Source organism: Trichoderma reesei (genome assembly GCF_000167675.1).
Source record: "Trichoderma reesei QM6a unplaced genomic scaffold TRIREscaffold_12, whole genome shotgun sequence".
NCBI lineage: Eukaryota > Fungi > Ascomycota > Sordariomycetes > Hypocreales > Hypocreaceae > Trichoderma > Trichoderma reesei.
Window position 1 is genome coordinate 329,091 of NW_006711159.1, and position 13,184 is coordinate 342,274.

Consider the following 13,184-nt stretch of genomic DNA (forward strand, 5'->3'; position numbering starts at 1 on the left):
CGAGGTGAGGTAAGGAAACCCAAGGGGATGATGAGGGGAGGGGAGGGGGGGCGTGTGTCACACAACAGGGCGTGGATTCCCGGTCGGTGGTTGCGCCTCGGAAGCTGTTTGCTCAGCAAGCTTGTGATAGTGGGAGGTCAGGTAAGAAAATACTACTAGTAAGGTACATAAGGTAGGTGCTGGGGGAGGGTGGGAACTGATTGATGTGCATTTAAATGCCCCAGGACTTGCCCGTTGCCTCCAGGTCTTTCAACTCTTTTTCCTGTTGCCTGTCAGCGTTGTTGAAGATAAACCCCAACAAAAAAGCGATTCTTCTTCCTTTGACATTGTGAACGCTCTTTTCTTTCTTTGATCGGGTGTCTTTCTGTATCGTCATAGAAGTCGACTTTAGACAATCTGCAAAGACGAGATTTCGCAACCATGGCTGCTCCGGCGAACAAGACTACCAAGAACCTCAATGGTCACTGGACTATGGTATGTTGACTGAGCGCCTCTTTTTGTCTGTCTGTTCCTGTCGCTTGGTCTGTTCCTCGAGCCTTTTCCGCCAAGTTCTTGACAAGAGGAATCTGGAGATGTAGCCTGTTGTTTCATTACCCCTCCCCCGCCATGGCGAGAGCTACAATGCCTTCTTGTCATCGCCAGGGAATCTCTCTCCAGCAATGCGCTTTTCTCGGAAAGACGACGGGCTCTCGTCGGAAGAGTTGCCATTGAGGGCGTCATGACTGGCCTCGGTCGCATTGACGATCAGCTTGGCGCGTTGCGCACAGTTCCATCATCTCTTCGCCAGGGGCCGCGCTTTCGATCACACCAAGCACGCAACAACCTAAGCTGACATTTTAAACAGAACAAGTCCCTCTCCGACTCGTCGGAGCCTGTCCTCGCCCTGCAGGGCATCGGCTACATCACGCGCAAGGCCATTGGCCTGGCGACCATCACCATCGAGGTGCGCCAGTACGAGGGCCCGCCGAGCCCGCCCAACACGTCGACGGACCCCGTGACGCACATTGACATTGTGCAGTCGGCGTCGAAGCTGTCGAGCACGCAGGAGAACCGGTGCATGGACGGCTTCACGCGCGGGCACACGGACTGGCTGTTTGGCACGGTGGAGGGCTCGAGCCGGTGGGTGTCGCTGGACGAGGTGGCCGACGAGTTTTTGAAGACGGGCTGGGAGGTCGAGGGCGAGGGCAAGAGCTTCATCACCAACGTTGCCAAGAATGCGGAGAGAGGGTGGGTTGCGGAGCAGGTCTGGGGGTTCCAGATTGTGGATGGCGAGAGGAGGTATTGCCGGCATGTTGTTGTGACCAAGGGGGAGGAGAGGGCGCAGATTCGGTTGGTGTATGATTTTGATGGGGAACTGGAGGAGAAATGAGAGGTTTTATGCTGCTATCTCGGTTTGACAAGGTCAAGAGAAGATGAGCTTGAAGGATACATCATGATACGGTACATTAACAGACGTTTCATAGAACGAATTGATGCTGACATGTGTTGAATCCCTACGCCATGAGGTAATTGTCCTCTGCATGATAAGCATACCGCTGTATAGCAGAAACGATCCCTCTACCACACTGTTGCGAGCAATTCTCTGGCTCTTAGATTCATCGCAAACCAACGAAGAACTTCATGGCGTGCGGTATGTTGAATATGGCCAACTATTCTTTTCCAAACGCCGTCTTAGGGCCAAGAAACAGCGCATTTCCTTCCATGCCTCCCGCTACCCCGTAGATATCATAGCCCCTGATCTATTCAGCCAGACTTTGCTTCTGGCTCTTCGTCATTCCATTGGTGGGAGACCCAGTCTCTAAGCAGGCCTCCTCTTGACAAACTCCTCCAAATCCTGCACCGTCGCAACGCCCAGCACAAACCGCCTATTCTCGTCCGTAATGACCGCAAACTCCTCCTGCCACTCGCCATCGGGCTTGTTACCCCGGAAGAAGGCCTCGAGCTCCTCCAGCGGGGTCTGCATGGTGATGACGCGATAGGTGCGGCCCTTGCGCTGGAAGCGCGTCATGGCGGCGGAGAGGGGATCGGAGGGCTTGACGCGGCCGGCCTCGAGGAGGGACTGCAGGTGCGGGATGGAGATGTAGCCGAGGAGGGCGCGGGTTTCGGAGTCGACGACGGTGAGGTGGGTGTATTCGCGCTCAAAGGCGGAGAGGAGGGCGAGGGAGATTGCGTCGGAGGGGTTGAGGGAGAGGGCGGCTGGGGGGTCGAGGTCTTCGACTGTGGCCTGTGAGGTTTGAGAGGGCTTAGCTGAGGGCTCGGATTGGAGCGCATCGGGATGGGTTTGAACGTACGCCTCGATATCTTGAGGACCAGGACGTGGAGAAGGGAGCGGTTGTTGTTGTTGTTGTTGTTGCTGCTGGGCCGGCCGCGGCGGGCTGATGCGTCAATGTGGTGGCCATGGCTCGATGTCTGAGTAGGTGGGAGGCTTTGATTTGTGTGCGTTTGATGCCGGGCACGGTGCTGTTGCGCGGAATAGAGAGGTTGATGTCTTGATTCTGTGGTTGAGAAATAAGCGTTTTGACTCCGAAAGTCGCAGAGAGATGGTCGAATGGATGGGGTCAATTGAGCCACCGCGGGGTGTGTGATTAGCTCAGCATGGCCTGGCGGGGCCGTAAGACTGGGTGAACCTACACATGTGACTGTCATGCTTTGGAGAAGTACTAATACCTATAATAACCGTCTTTTACAGCGATTGAGTTTGCGTTTCTTTATGTTGTCAGCCAAGCAATATCTGTGGTAGACATGGCAGATAAATGAGGGCTCATGGCAAGACAGGAACTTGGTATTCCCCAGGTGCTTATCACATGAAGACTGTCCTGCATTGCGTTCTACTAGGATGAGGCATACCGGCAAGCTGTTCCGTTGATGCTCAGATGCCGACATGATACCCGAGTGTAGTAGATAGCTACCTACTACCTACCTTCATCCGGTAATCTCCCACGTTATCGGTTCATCCAACGTATGTATGAGCCTTTTTCAACAAACCGGATCGCCTTTGCTATGCAGAACCTGTTTTATCTCCGGACAGTCCCGCCTCGTCTTCGCATCGCCTTTCGGCACTCTTGGGAAGTGGAGCAGCCTTTGCAGCTTCAGCCGGTCCGTGCGGCTCCGCGATCGATTTCATCGGCCTCCAGGGATGATGCACGCAGCTTGCCGTCTGCTTCCGGTTGCACTTCGTAACATGTATCTATGGGATGCGCACGAGTGGATAGGTGCCTTTCAATATCGTGAAGGAAGAGAGATATAGGCTTGTTGCTCCAGGCTCCGAATCATTACCTAAGTGCCTTAGGTATAAAACAGTCTCAAGTGGAAACAGCTCACTCCAAGTCTGCGATTTGTCGCAAGAGCTCATCGTGTTGCTCACTGCAAGACGACCTTGGATCGGGACATTGGTGGGGCAAATAGCTACATGAACCACGGCGCTTCCACCCGCAACGGCCCCGTACCTGCCTGCCGTGTCGCAGTACCACCTACGGAACAGTACCTGCTTGTACAGAGAGCTTGCAGGTGCTGCCATCGGTGACGGCTCTTGACGCCCAGTGATGTCACTGCCTTCGCTTCCTCCAGCCCGCGGAACCAGGCGACCGCGGCCTATGTCCGGAAGGATGCACCCAGCAGCGAGGCACAGGCACCTTCCAGTCATTTCCCTGCTGCGACATTTATATCCGTCGAGCCCGTCTGCGCGATTCCTCTCGATTGCCTCACTTCCTGTCTCCTCTAGACTTTACAGATTGCGAGCTTCGCAGCGCAGGCATTGTCGCGTGCCAACTCTGCTAGTGGCAGGTCCAACTCTGTAAGTTGCTCCCCATTGACCGGAAGTGGCTGCTGCAGAGCTTCCTATTGCGCCGACTTGCTTTTCCACGATATCCCCGTGAGCTACAGCGGGCGTCATCACTCACCAGCACGCCATCTCCTCGTCCCTAAGGACCCCTAAACACCTCACGATCCTGCATATCATATACCATCAAGACGTACAGCATCCTAATTGCCATCTTACTCTCTTTTCTAGGCAGCACTCAGGTTTCGGATACCTCGGTCGCCAGTCCACCTCATCATGTCACACCTCTACCCCAAGGCTGATGCCCTAAGGGGCTCCTTCTTCAGTCCATCGACTACGAATCCTAACTCGCAGATGAAGGCGACGCCTCTCCAGGCTCGTCCCGAACTTTACGGAGCCTATTCCGTCGTAGACAGCGCCAAAGACAAGGCCGCGAAGCTGAGCAACGAGGCCACCAGGGAGTTTGAAAAGGCCAGCTCCGCCGCCCAGGCCAAGGCTGGAAAGATTGAGCTTTACTCTGGAAAGTATTATGCGGCGTGTACCTTTGGAGGTCTTTTGGCATGCGTAAGTCGCGGCTGTCTCTTCCCCATGGTTTGCGAGGGCTTGTAAGAGCTTACACGTCTTTTCCAGGGTCTCACGCACACTGCGGTAACTCCTCTCGATTTCGTCAAGACTCGCCGCCAGGTCGACTCAAAACTCTACAAGAGCAACTTTGAGGCATGGGGAAAGATTTACCGCGCTCAGGGCATCCGCGGCATCTTCACCGGCTGGAGCCCAACCTTCTTGGGTTACTCGGCCCAAGGCGCCTTCAAATATGGATGGTATGAGTACTTCAAAAAGACATATTCCGACCTCGCTGGCCCGGAAGCTGCCCACAAGTACAAGACTGGTCTGTATCTCGCTGCCTCGGCCTCGGCTGAGTTCTTGGCAGACATTGCCCTCTGCCCCATGGAAGCCGTCAAGGTCCGAATGCAAGGAGGCTCGCCCAACCCGTACACTGGTGCCATTGATGGATTCACCAAGATCACCGCAAAGGAGGGCTACGCTGGTCTCTACAAAGGTCTCTATCCCCTGTGGGGCCGCCAGATCCCTTACACCATGATGAAGTTTGCCTCGTTCGAAACCATTGTCGAGATGATCTATGACCGCCTGCCTGGAGAGAAGAGTGAGTACAGCAAGGCTGCCCAGACTGGTGTCTCCTTCACTGGTGGCTACCTCGCCGGTATTCTCTGCGCTATCGTCTCCCACCCGGCAGATGTCATGGTCAGTAAGCTCAACTCGGTGCGCGAGCCCGGCGAGGCCTTTGGATCTGCCATGGGTCGCATCTACAAGGACATTGGCTTCACCGGTCTGTGGAACGGCTTGCCCATGCGTATTGTCATGATTGGCACTTTGACTGGTCTCCAGTGGATGATCTACGTAAGTATCTCTTTCAGGAGGCGACGAGAGAGTTGTCGACGCTGTACTGACCGCGCAATAGGACTACTTCAAGATCTTTATGGGCTTGCCCACCACCGGTGGTCCCGCTCCGCCGCCAGAGAAGAAATAGAGGGTAGATGGCCGGAGATGCTGGTGGACGGATGTTTCTTTGTCGTGGGGTCTTTCTATCATGTATTATTGGAACGAACTTGTGTTCATCGAGCAATTCATTCTCATTTTGGAAAAGTAAGCGCATTCTCGCTTCAGTCGAAAGCTGTAAAGACCTAGGGTGTGAAGCATGATATGCATTTGCCAAAACACCGGAAGAAAAGCCGCGGATGATGTACTGCTGGGCTAATGTGTAGTATTGAGCGTCCGCCTCGTTGGAAGATGGGTGAGCTGAACCGAGATTCTTGGCGAAGCCACAGCCAAGGCGGCACTGGATATCCGAGGAGACATGTCCGATTGGTCTTGGGTATCGTCATTCTACCCACCTGCTGTACGGAGTTATTTGCTTTACTCCGACATATTGCAAGAGCTCATTCTTCACTCATCATGAAACGGAGAGTCCTGAGCGCCATCTATCTAGCACAAAGCTGTCCTACAGTACGTCTTAGCAAAAGGCGCGACCAGCCTTGAATGCCCGATGCCGTTCCCGTTCCGTTTCATTCATGGGCAAGGTACTCCGTACTCCTAGTATGAAGAAAGGTCCATGTGCCCACTCCACAAAAACGGGCGGCAGATGGGAGAGATAGTGGCGGACCAGAGAAAGGGCCGAATCGGGCTGAGGAATGGCAAAAGAGAGAAATGACATGCATGTGTGAGGAAGAGGGAGGAAGAGGGTTGAGGGGGGTTGTTTGCCAAGGATCAGGTATGTACATGTATGTTGGTTGGTTGGTTGGGGGGTTTTCTGGTGGGTGATTTGGCGTTTGGCGTTGGTGTTGGTGTTGGGTGAGCGGGTAAAGTGCTTTCGTAGAAACTTGGCCTTTCTTTGGTGATCAAGGGTCGATAGTTAATACTACTACTACCTAGGTATGTTCATACACTGTTATTGCTTGCTGGCCTGTTGTTGTTAGAAATGGTGTTGTGCTTGTGGGAATTGGTGGACGAAGGCTCGGTGTGCGGGTTTTGAGATGGAAAGCTAGATCTGGACGCCGAGAGCGAGGAAGGGGAGGTTTGTCAGTGTGTTTGATTCCGAGCCGGATGGCACTGGTTGGGGGGCTGCATACAGCCAGAGATACGGTGTCGTTACGGGAGGACGGGGCAGGGGAGGAGGAGATGGACTGGTGGGGGGATAATTGTGCTGTGATTTAGGTTACTACTATGTATGTTCTTTGATTATTGGGTTGTCGTTGCATTATCGATCTGTGGGATGACGTCCTGTGGAGTAGAGACAGTTCTGAAGATAGCTGAGGTAGTGTGGCGGAGATTGTTTTTTTGGCCTTTGGGTGATGTTGGCTTCTTGTTTCGTTTTGGACTCATCTGCCGTTTGGAAGAATGGGCGATAAGTAGGGCTGTAGTTGTAGGTTATCTCAGAGTACCTTAGTTACTGTATTGCTTCGTGACGAAGGTTGCGTGACAAGTGGAAAGCTGCAAAATGGGGCGAGGAGTTGAGGAGGATTCCCTCCAAGTGGAGTGGATGGCATGCAGGTGATCGATAATGGGGTGCGCAGGACGAACTGGAAGCGTCATGTTTCTTTTATTGGAGCGTGTGATGGACACACGACCTTGAGCTGCTCAGGGACTGCCAGCTTCGTGCTGAATTGTATGAGTTCTTGTATTGGATGCTGTCGCTATACGTGGTCTTTTGAACCGAAGCCTTTGGTAGGAGTCTGTATGTCAGGTAAAGAATGCCTTACAGATCCAGCTTGAGTGCCGATACACAACAAGTTGAAAGAGGTATACGAGCTGGGATGTTACCGAATTTTCTACCTGAACTACCTACCTAACATGAAGTTATGACTACAAGGAAGCTTAAGCGCTCAGATGGTAAAGGTATCATCAACGTGAAAGACTGGCGGAGTTTGTGCGTCGACGTCCCAGGAGCGCATCGCAAAGGTTCTTTAAATAGTGTCTTGGGCCACGTTCTTCTGTTCTGGGCTACTTGCGAGCACAGCAGGGGGTTTAGTCTTCTCCACAGCACCATCATGGCGACGAGAGCAAGAGGCGGCTGGTGATTCGTCGGTGGTTCGTCTGTTGAAGATGCCTTGCGCATACGAGCACATCGTCGCGAGTAAGCCTGAACTGGTATGATTGATTGTGCGGGGAAGGCATCAGGGTGATTGATGATAGATGGACATCATCACGGGCGAGGCGAGGTTCAGCAGCCGCTCTGCTGGCGAGATGGAATGGTGCCGTCCATCGACTTGGGGAGCTGATGGGGGATCGTGTCCACCGATACGTGAGGTGCCTGTATCGGTTGGTGCTGTATTGTAGTGTGCAGTGGGTGCAGCAGAGTGAAGGTAATGGAAAGCCCGCCATGCTCTGCAGGTGGACAATCTACTGCTGCAATCAAAGAGCCATGAGGCACAGTTGCATTCTCCATCAGCGCCTCGTTTTCTCCCTCTTCCTCTGCCTCCCATCCGAAGAAGAAGGGCGGAGGCGGAAACCGCTCGCTATTTGGCTGGGGTCATGTTCTTACATACATACCTTACATGTATTTCCCCCAACCACACTCGGCTAATAGGAAATATCCCAACTTTCTTCCCGGGCACCCTTTCTTATTATCCCCTTGTTTTCGACGCCCATTGTTAATTCACTTTTCAGCGTGCGGCAACAATAACGGAGGATGTGGCACCTAAAATGGCCCGCTGACGAACGAGGCGTTGCCCAAGTAGAATAGGAACAGGAGAAACCCAAAGTGGCGAGTGTGTTTGGTGGAATTGACTTTCTTTTGATACTTTCTTGTTTCTCTACCACCTTGTAGTGCCACCTTGTAGTGCTATAACTGAAGTTCCCCGCTAGAAACATCGTGTTCCAAGGTTGAGGTGATGTTCCCCTCCTTTTGCTCTACTAGGTATCAAGGGGGGGTGGTTCCTTGACTGGGCGAGTTGAAGATATTAGCTGACATCGATGCATTAGTGCTTGGGGCAAGCGTGCCATACAGACTCCATCCCGAGCCCCTACAAGGGCCACCACGGCTGCATGGTGTGCATAGCGTCGCATGCAGGAGAGGGAGGGACGATGGCCTCCGCGTGGCTTAAGGCATCCAATTACCCCGGATACATCATACGACAACGAGTGCATTTGCATGCAACTGGGTTGGTCCAGTCCAGCTGGATGGGTCTGGCCTGGCCGAACTGGGATCAAGGGGTTGATAAATACAATACAAGGCGTGGCTTGAGGTGAAATGTGAGGAGCTTGTTGCGAGACTTGTGTTGAAGCAACTGGAATACGAACAGGTCAGAGACGAGTCTGCAGCTTCGCAGGTAGTACGGAGTAATACTGGTTGAAGCTGTTCCACGATGGAGAATCACTGAATGACAAATCCGATCCCGGATCTGAACTCGACCGCAGAGATTCGCTTGCGCAAGTCAGTCGTCCATAGTACTGGACAGTAATAACGGGGGATTACAAACAGCCAGTGTCGGACTGACTCGAGGTTTGCAGACAATCCAGGTCTTGCAGTGCCCATGTCTCTTCCCTTGATCGAACCGTCATCCATTGCAATGTCACCGTCTCTTCAGCTGCCGTATGAACAGAAAAGACCGACCTGAGCCGAAAAGTTAACTCCCGCCAGGCTGGATACATGTAATAAACTTCCAGTTCTCATCGTAGCCCATTGCTGTCTCGCTATTCTTCTCCATCTCCTCCCGTCCTGCTCGAGTCTTATCGCTTCCCCCACAGCGAGCGTGTTCCGAGCATGTCGCCGCTCTAGCGCAGCGCCAGAACAGCCAGGCCCCCGTTTAGTCGTCCCAAGCCTTGCCTGTTTGCCTGCTGGCCGCTGCGTTAACTCGGCGCTAGCATCCTTCTGGCAGACGTTTTGGCTTCTCTGATGGAAATCCAGTTGACCCTTTGCTCCACGTACTGTACGGAGTTGCTGCGACTGTGCCGCATCGAACAAAGTGCGTCCTTGTAACGCCCAACAGAGAGTGCTGCTGGCCGTCTGCGTGGTACCGTGTGCGCCGCCGCTGCGCTGGTGTAGCGCAAAGTACCCCGACGACAGCCCCCGGGGCCCTGCAAGCGGCCTTTTCCCAACCCCACCGGCCCACACTCCCAGGCTGGGGGAGCCCCCCCGAGGCAACCTGGGCTGGACTGGAACAGTGCCTGGACTTCCACCGTTGCGGGCTTTGCGCCTAATTCCAGGGCCATACATACAGGTAGGTACCTACCTACTGTATTGCCGGGTTCCAGAAGCCAAACTGCGGCTGCTGTGCCAGTCCTGGCTCCAGCGTCTTCCAGGTTCCGCGTCCAGACGCAACGCAACGCAACGCAACGCAACGCATCCATCGCTTCTGTGCTCTTTTCCCTCCCCCCGAAACTCTCCCTCTCCGGCTGCTCGACCTGCGCCTCTGCTTTGCCTGCCGCTTCTGCCGTCTCTTGCTCTCTCTTCTCTTCTGTTATTCCTTGCGACTCGGTGCGGCATCTTCGTCTGTCTTCCGCTCGTTTCCCGGTTCCCTCGTTGGTCGGCGCCGATCCGGATTCGCTCTTCTCTCCTACGCTCATCTCTCGCACACCCGAAGCAGCGCCTCCTCGGTGCCTCGTCGCAGCCTCGCAGTTCGGTCGACATACGCAGGATTCGAAGAGAGACCGACCGCCTGAAACAACCGACCAGGCAGTCCTCCGACTTACGCTTCTCTCGTTGATCAGCCGCCTCTGGCTATAGATGCGCTTGCTTGGCCCGTCTCCTCGTCCGCCGCCTGCATACGTCGAATGAATACTTTCGCCTGCCGTCTCCGAATCCGTTGAGCGGCTGTTGCGCGGCTCTGGCTGCTGCATCTTATTGTCCTTTTCCCTCCCTCTCCTATACGCCCGTTATACCGACCATACCTGACAATCGACGTTGCGCGAATACACCGACACCATGGCCGGGTTCTTCAACAAGATTAGAAACGCGAGCACGGTATGATAAGATGGCCCCTTCCACCCAAAGATAGTCGTGTTCCTCATTGTCCGCGGCAACTTCCGACGTTGAGTGCCATTTTCCGATCAGACCCTAGCATATCCCGAGTCAAGACATCTGTAGTCGCTGACAAAGCCTCTCTGCAGCCCTCGACAGCGCAGACCTCCAAAGAACTGGTGTCGAAGAAGAAGGATGAGATCGTCCCCGAGTTGACCCCGCTGGAGAAGATGCTGCAGAATGCGGGCCCGTTGCGGGAAGATGCGACTGACAAGTTCTTTGGCTTCGAAAACGTATGTTGATCATTCCATCCCATCTGCGGATTAGGTCCCCCCCTTGCCTGTGTGACTGTCACCATGCTAACGTCGAGCCGTAGTTTGGAAACACCTGGTTCGCCTCATCTTGTAGACCCAACCGGCGCAGAACTGCAGCCTTACTAACTGGAATTTGTCTAGCTACTGTAACTCCATCGTACAGGCTCTTTTTTACTCCGACCTGTTTCGAGAAAGCGTCATCAACTATCCATCGCTCTCGCCCTCAGACTCTCCCAATGGCAGCCGACCAAGGGTCAACGTCACTCTCCGTCCACCCCTCAACCCCACCGTGGCTCCCCAGCAGCAGACCAAGAAGGGCATCAGTGCCAAGGAGGCGATGAAGCAGAAGCAGGCTCTGAGTGCTGGGCAGCCGGCGCCGGGACAGCCCGCCGTAAAGCCCGAGGACAAGCCGGATACCCCCGAGTATAAGAAGAAGCAGGCCATGCTCAAGGGCCCTATACTGGAACTGGCTCAGGAGAATGCCATGCCTTACGGCATGGACGAGTGTACTTTTACCGGCCTCAAGGACATCTTCTTGGCCGTCCTCCAGAGCAACACCAGAACTGGCGTCCTAAGCCCTCAGCGCTTCCTCGAGATCTTCAAGCGCGACAACGAAATGTTTCGGAACTCGATGCACCAGGATGCTCATGAGTTTTATGGCCTGGTATTGAACGACGTCATTGCCAACGTCGAGGCAAACGCGAGGAAGATCCAGGAACGCCTCGAAGTCAACGGCCAAAGTGATCTTGTGCAGTCGGTAGAAAATGCCTTGGGGTCAGCATTGGTGAACAACGCGACGGGCTACCGCACTCCCGGGACAGGATGGGTTCACGACATATTCGAGGGCGTGTTGACATCCGAAACCAAGTGCCTGACCTGCGAGACGGCATCTCAGAGAGACGAGACCTTCCTCGACCTGTCCATCGACCTGGAAGAGCACTCGTCTGTGACGTCGTGCCTGCGAAAATTCTCGGCCGAGGAAATGCTCTGCGAGCGGAACAAGTTCCACTGCGACCACTGCGGCGGCCTGCAGGAGGCCGAAAAGCGCATGAAGGTGAAGCGGCTACCCAAAGTACTGACTCTGCATCTCAAGCGTTTCAAGTACACCGAGGACTACAGCCGCCTCCAGAAACTCTTTCACCGCGTCGTATACCCCTACCATCTGCGCATGTTCAATACTACGGAAGACGCAGAGGACCCCGACAGGATGTACGAGCTCTATGCGGTCGTTGTCCACATTGGCGGCAACGCGTACCATGGCCACTACGTCTCCATCATCAAGACGCCCGACCGTGGCTGGGTACTGTTCGACGACGAAATGGTTGAGCCCGTAGACAAGCACTTTGTGCGCAATTTCTTTGGTGACAAGCCCGGTATGGCGACCGCCTACGTCCTCTTCTATCAGGAAACCACTTTTGAAAAGGTCCGAGAAGAGCAAGAGAGGGAAGGCATGGAGGAAGTGAAGCTCGCAACGCAGGCCGCCAATGTCGCACAAGACGAAAGCGTGGATAAGGCAGAAACTGCTCCCCTGAAGCGGCAAGTTACGCAGCCCGTCATAATGCCGGAACACGAGTCTCTGGCGAATCTTGCACATGCCGCCACTGCTCCTGGGTTGGCAAACGCGCCGACATCACCAGCCGTCGAGACGCCAGTAGCGAGCGAGCTGCCATCTGCAGGTCCATCGAGCTCGGGTCTCATAAGGTCGAGCACAGCCAAGATAGAGACCAAGTCGAAAGACGACTTGAAGAGAGAAAAGAAGGAGCGTGAAGCTGCGGAAAAGGCAGCTAGACAAGCCGAAAAAGAGAAGGAAAAGCTCAAGGAGAAGCAGTATAAGGAAGACGAAAAGAAGCGCAGAGAAGACCAGGCCAAGGCCATGCAGGCGCGAAGAAACGAGCATGAGGAGCTGCAGAAAGCACTCGAGGCCAGCAAGAAGTCTGCGGCCCAAGAAGAAGCTGTGAGAAAGAAGGAAGAGGGCGGATCCACGGGATTCCTCGACCGATCCAAGAAGGGTAGCAAGTCCATGTCGAAGCGGAGCTTCAGCTTCTTCAGAGACAAGAATGGGCCGCCCGTGCCAGACAGTCCCGTTAACGGAGATGCTCCGGAAAAGGAGAAGAAGGGGCGCATTAGCATGGGCCTAGGCAGGAAGAAGAGCATGCCTTTTCTTTCATAATCACAGTGAGGACGTTCTCCTTTCGGGTTATATTGGCTTTCAGAAGATGTTGCCAAGCGAGAGAAGGAGATGGACAGACAACAATCAGACGCCACCAGAATGGTGTGCGATGACGGCGTATGGCGAATTGGTGTGTATGATTGATGATGGGATATATTGCATTTACAGCCTTCACTGGAGGGGCAAGCTCTTCCACACCCAGGCATGAAGGAGGCTAGCATCTCATTGTCTTGAGGAGCAGATGACCAAGGACAGCGGTGATACCTGCTCAACGGCTTTTGCATCGTGTATTTGGTTGGGGGAGTAACATCAAGCTCACCACGGCGAGCCGATGCCTTTATTGCTTTCTTCTCTTAAATTTTCACCATTAATATCTTCCACAGGGGATCTCCTAATTGAATATGCATTTGTGGATGGTTTCCTTCAAAATTTGTATCATATAAT

The 13,184-nt window shown here is 54.0% G+C and overlaps 4 protein-coding genes across 4 annotated transcripts; 3 read left to right on the forward strand and 1 right to left on the reverse strand.

The window, feature by feature from the left end:
* Positions 1–314: 314 nt before the first annotated feature.
* TRIREDRAFT_78968 (uncharacterized protein) lies at positions 315–1,369 on the forward strand (the record flags this gene model as incomplete). The annotated part of the gene is made up of 2 exons (XM_006966221.1): positions 315–474; positions 845–1,369. Exons 1-2 carry the CDS (start codon positions 421–423, stop codon positions 1,367–1,369), a joined length of 579 nt encoding a protein of 192 aa, XP_006966283.1. The 5' UTR covers positions 315–420.
* Positions 1,370–1,798: 429 nt separating this feature from the next.
* On the reverse strand, positions 1,799–2,399 carry TRIREDRAFT_63709 (uncharacterized protein; the record flags this gene model as incomplete). The annotated part of the gene is made up of 2 exons (XM_006966323.1): positions 1,799–2,224; positions 2,292–2,399. 2 exons carry the CDS (start codon positions 2,397–2,399, stop codon positions 1,799–1,801), a joined length of 534 nt encoding a protein of 177 aa, XP_006966385.1.
* A 1,307-nt stretch (positions 2,400–3,706) lies between these two features.
* Positions 3,707–5,327, forward strand: TRIREDRAFT_78970 (uncharacterized protein; the record flags this gene model as incomplete). Its single annotated transcript, XM_006966222.1, has 4 exons — positions 3,707–3,793; positions 4,010–4,342; positions 4,409–5,197; positions 5,259–5,327. The coding sequence occupies exons 2-4, from the start codon at positions 4,055–4,057 to the stop codon at positions 5,325–5,327; spliced, it is 1,146 nt and encodes a 381-aa protein (XP_006966284.1). The 5' UTR covers positions 3,707–3,793; positions 4,010–4,054.
* A 4,600-nt stretch (positions 5,328–9,927) lies between these two features.
* Positions 9,928–12,740, forward strand: creb (deubiquinating enzyme; the record flags this gene model as incomplete). The annotated part of the gene is made up of 3 exons (XM_006966223.1): positions 9,928–10,259; positions 10,406–10,549; positions 10,734–12,740. Exons 1-3 carry the CDS (start codon positions 10,221–10,223, stop codon positions 12,738–12,740), a joined length of 2,190 nt encoding a protein of 729 aa, XP_006966285.1. The 5' UTR covers positions 9,928–10,220.
* Positions 12,741–13,184: the final 444 nt, after the last annotated feature.